A 4,173-nucleotide genomic window follows, 5' to 3' on the forward strand; every position below is an offset into this window, starting at 1 on the left:
AGAACGTTTTCCCACATTCTTTACACTCATAGGGTTTCTCTCCTGAGTGAATTCTTTGGTGTTCCTTGAAGTCTTTTAGCCATAGAAAAGATTTCCCACATTCTTGACACTCATAGGGTTTCTCTCCTGTGTGAATTCTCTGGTGTTTCTTGAGGTCTGACTGCCGTGTGAAAGATTTCCCACATTCTGTACACTCATAGGGTTTCTCTCCTGAGTGAATTCTCTGGTGTTCCTTTAAGACTGATGGCCGTAGAAAAGATTTCCCACATTCTTGACACTCGTAGGGTTTCTCTCCTGTGTGAATCCTCTGGTGTCTCCTGAGGTGCGACCGCTGGCAGAAAGTTTTTTTACAGTCTTTACACTCATAGGGTCTCTTTCCACTATGTGTAACCTGATGTTTCCTAAGATTTACTTGCTTAAAGAATATTTTCCTACTTTCTTGACACTCATAGGGTTTCTCTCCTTTGTGAATTCTCTCTCGTGCCTTCTTGGATGACTGCATCAAGAAAAACTTCCCACATTCTTTACACCCACAGGATTTCTCTGTTGTGTGCATTCTCCAGTGGTTCTTGAATGCTGACTGAGAGCAGAAAGTTTCCCTACATTCAGTACACTCATAGGGTCTCTCTCCTGTGTGAAATCTCTTATGTGCCTGCAGGGTTGATGGGCACAAGAACGACTTCCCACATTCTTTATACCCAAAGTGTTTCTCTCCACTGTGAGTGCTCTGGATTAGCTTTAGGCCTGGCTTCTGGAAGAAAGTTTCCCTACATTCCTTATATTCATAGGGCTCTGTTTTTGTGTGAATTGTCCGGTGTGTAGAGAAGTGTGAGTTCTGCTGCACAAATGTCCTACCTTCTTTATGCTCACAGTGTTTCAGAGCTGTGTGGATTTTCTCATGTCCCTTAAGTGTTGACTAACAGGATAACAATTTCAGACTCTTTTTGCAACCATAGGTTTTTCCCTAGCAACAGGTCTATGAAGTTTACTGAGGGGAGTATTGTCACAGGTCTTCCAACATTCACAAGGCTGCTCACCTGTATGGATTTTATAAACTTTAGTGAGAGCAGATTTTATAATTATCAGATACTCATATTCAAATTTTTCTCTCCTGTGCTCCTGACAGTGAATAGCCTGTAATCTTTGGCTCAAATATGCCACTTACATTACATTTATGCTGTGTACATTCAACATATCTATGCAAAATCCATTTTTCTGGATTCTCAAAAAATACCGTCTCCCTCTGGGACATCTGTAGTGAGATTCCCTATAGAGTCCTCGCATTGGCTGTGGACGCAGACAGTTCCCAGGCTTTCCCTGACCCATCGCATATGTAGGGAGTCTCTAGAGTAACAAGGGGACACCGGGTCGCGGGGAGCCGTTGCTGACTACAGGTCCGTGGGCCCCACTGATGGGCTCACCCCTTCCCGCCCTCCCTGCCCGACAGGCACTGACCGACCTGAGAAACTCTGCTTCGGGGGGGCTCTCGGCAGTCCTTGGTGGTGCTGCGGCTTCCAATGTGATGTTCAACTCAGGTTTCATAACACAGAGTCCTGATGATCAGGAACAATGAAGGACTTTGATCAAACTGGCAAGGGGTCATGGCCTTTGGAGAATGACCACAGGGGCCTTCCTGGTGGTGCATGGGCTGAAGTGCATAGGCATAAAGCTATCCAAACCACTAAAACTTGAGTTTGATGCCCGACCAGGGAGCAAAACCACATGGCACCGCAGACCACTCCTGTCTCATTGACTGCACTCCTCAACAGCTTGTTTCAGTAAACACGCCTGTCCTGGTGCTCACTCGGTCTCAGGTGGACGCTTTCACCCCCAAAACACTACCACTGGCTTGTACCACAGCTCTTGTTTGCTAAAAATAAAATAAACAAGCACTGGTACTCCTTGGTGGTGTAACGGATTAGGATGCAGCAATGAAAGCTGTCCAGAGCCCTCCAGTGCGGGGTCAGTGCCCAGCTCCAGAGGTGACCCACAGAGCGCTGCAGGTTATCTCCTGACACTCCCACTGCTCCCTTCAGCAGTGTAATTCATCAGTCTGGCTGTTCTTCTCCCCACGGTGTCTGTGGTGAATCCTCTCACCCGCCCTGCACCTCTGCCTGTACCCAGTTCTCTATGCATGAATAAATAGAGCTTAGTGCTGTGCTTTAACCTGCTGCACCACCAGGGGGGGCCCAATAAATAAATCTTAAAAAGAAAACAACAAACAAGTATTAAAAATGAGAACTGCACATGGCCGTCAGAGGGAAGCATCACTCACCCAGGGACAGCAGGTTCCCATAGGTCTCCATCATCACATCCCGGTACAGGGTCCTCTGAGCGTCGCCCAGGTCCTGCCACTCCTCCCAGGTGAAGTTCACAGCCACGTCCTCCGGTGACACCATCCCTGCAAGGGCAGGGCTCTGGTTCACAAGTGTGCAGCCTGGGAGTTCACTGAGTGTTTCATCTTGTAAGGGCTGAACCGAGCCTTGAACTCTACACTGGGTGGTAGAGAGAGCGCAGGGATGCAGCCTACCTGTGTACGTTTGGGTATGCACAGAGGGAGCGGTGGGTGAGCAAGGGGAGCGGTGGGTGAGCAAGGGGAGGCCCGCGTGCCCTGTGCAGATCACCTACATGACCAAAGCCTATCTGTCTGCTACCGCTGTCGCTGAGGCCTCTCCCGCATGGCTCCTCTCCCTGACTTGCCGCAGAACCCACTGGCCACAGTGCCTGGACCCAGCTTGACAGCACTGAGACCTTTTTTTTAAAAAAAAAAAAAAAACACTTCTTTCTTTATGCTTATAGAAATGGGCTATAAGCCAGAGGTATGGTAAGTGAGAGGATTCGGCAGAGACAGAGTGGGGAGCCGAACAGGCAGACCTACTGAAATACACTGCTGAGGAGAGCAGCGAGCGGGTCAGGAGAGGTCTGCCACGCCATGCGGGTCACTCCCTGGCTGGGGATCGAACTCGTGACGCAGTGGCTGCGGAGAGCTTCACAGTGCTGAGCTTTAGCCTACTGGGCCGACAGGGAGAGGCCAGCACTGAGACGCAGTGCTCGCACACTGCTAAGCTTTGTTCCTGGTGGGTGCGTGTCTCGCTGTCCCTTAGGGCTGATTCCACACGTGAATGAAATGAAGAAGCAGGTGTCCGCCTGCACCGCCCCGTCCTGTGCGATCCCTGCTATCTCAAAAGTCGGGATTTCATTTTTCACAGCTCGGTACTGTTGCACGGCAGATCTACAAAACTTCATGTGTGGAGGTAGTCAGCCTAGGTTGCCCCGTTAGTTATATGTCCCCATCCCACACCAACCCCCACTCTCGCTTCTTCTACTTTGGCTGTCCCACAGCTCTGAAGAGGGAGGGTGACCCCTCATAACCCGTCTTTGCCTTAGGGGCTGTTCAACATATTTCTCTCAAAAACATTAAAGGCTCGCACACACGCGCACACACACACACACACACACCTTAAACACGTAACCTGCCTATCTGCAGCCAGTCACCGGCCTCTTCATTCAACTAGTCCCCCACTATCCAAACCACAAAACCGGAAAGAGGCAGCTGGAGCAGCACCTGCCCACCCCCACCAGCGGTGACCGCTGGACTAACTGCAGACTCAGTCTCCTGAAAGTCAGACCCTGACGTCACTGCAGAGTCCCCAGTGGCGCAGCAGGACGCTGCAGAGACCCGCCAGCCCGCCAGCCCCCCGGTGGAGGCCTCTGCGCAGGAAGCGCCTCTGCTGACAGCACCGCTGTCCTCATGCTCCTCATGCCCGGGCAGGAACTCTGCGAGTCCGCGGCGCTCACCACGTGCAAGCGGCGGCTGCCAGCTACGAGCAGGGCACCGAAGCCACCGTGCTCGCACCACGTCTGCATTTTGGCTCCTCCAGACGGAGAGGAGAAAGCTGAAGGGAGGCGCCGAGAAACAAACACCTGCCAGGAGGAGGTGGGGGAGGAGGGAGCCCCACGGCCACTGCCCAGCGCCCCCACGGGCCTGAGGCCCAGCGGGGCCCAGACCGCTGCAGGGAGCAAGAGAGCACAGCCTGAGGGCAAAGGCGCCGAGCGGCCCCTGGGGAAGCTGCGGCCGCCGCACAGTCTCCAAGGGCAGCAGCCACAGGCCTCGGCCGGGACTGGCCCTCTCAGAGAGGCGGCCCCTCCCCGACAACGAAGATGCCCCGGGCG

At 52.7% G+C, this 4,173-nt stretch overlaps 1 protein-coding gene across 1 annotated transcript; it reads right to left on the minus strand.

Annotated features, from left to right (window-relative positions):
- Positions 1–5: 5 nt before the first annotated feature.
- Positions 6–1,326, minus strand: LOC101628227 (zinc finger protein 383-like; the record flags this gene model as incomplete). Its single annotated transcript, XM_012722839.1, has 2 exons — positions 1,323–1,326; positions 6–792 (listed from the first exon to the last, which is right to left on the minus strand). Coding segments are annotated over exons 1-2 (791 nt in total), but the record flags the coding sequence as incomplete, so codon positions are not given.
- Between the last annotated feature and the right edge of the window lie 2,847 nt (positions 1,327–4,173).

Source organism: Condylura cristata, unplaced genomic scaffold (genome assembly GCF_000260355.1).
Source record: "Condylura cristata isolate star-nosed mole 26May11 unplaced genomic scaffold, ConCri1.0 scaffold00009, whole genome shotgun sequence".
Classification (NCBI taxonomy): Eukaryota; Metazoa; Chordata; class Mammalia; order Eulipotyphla; family Talpidae; genus Condylura; species Condylura cristata.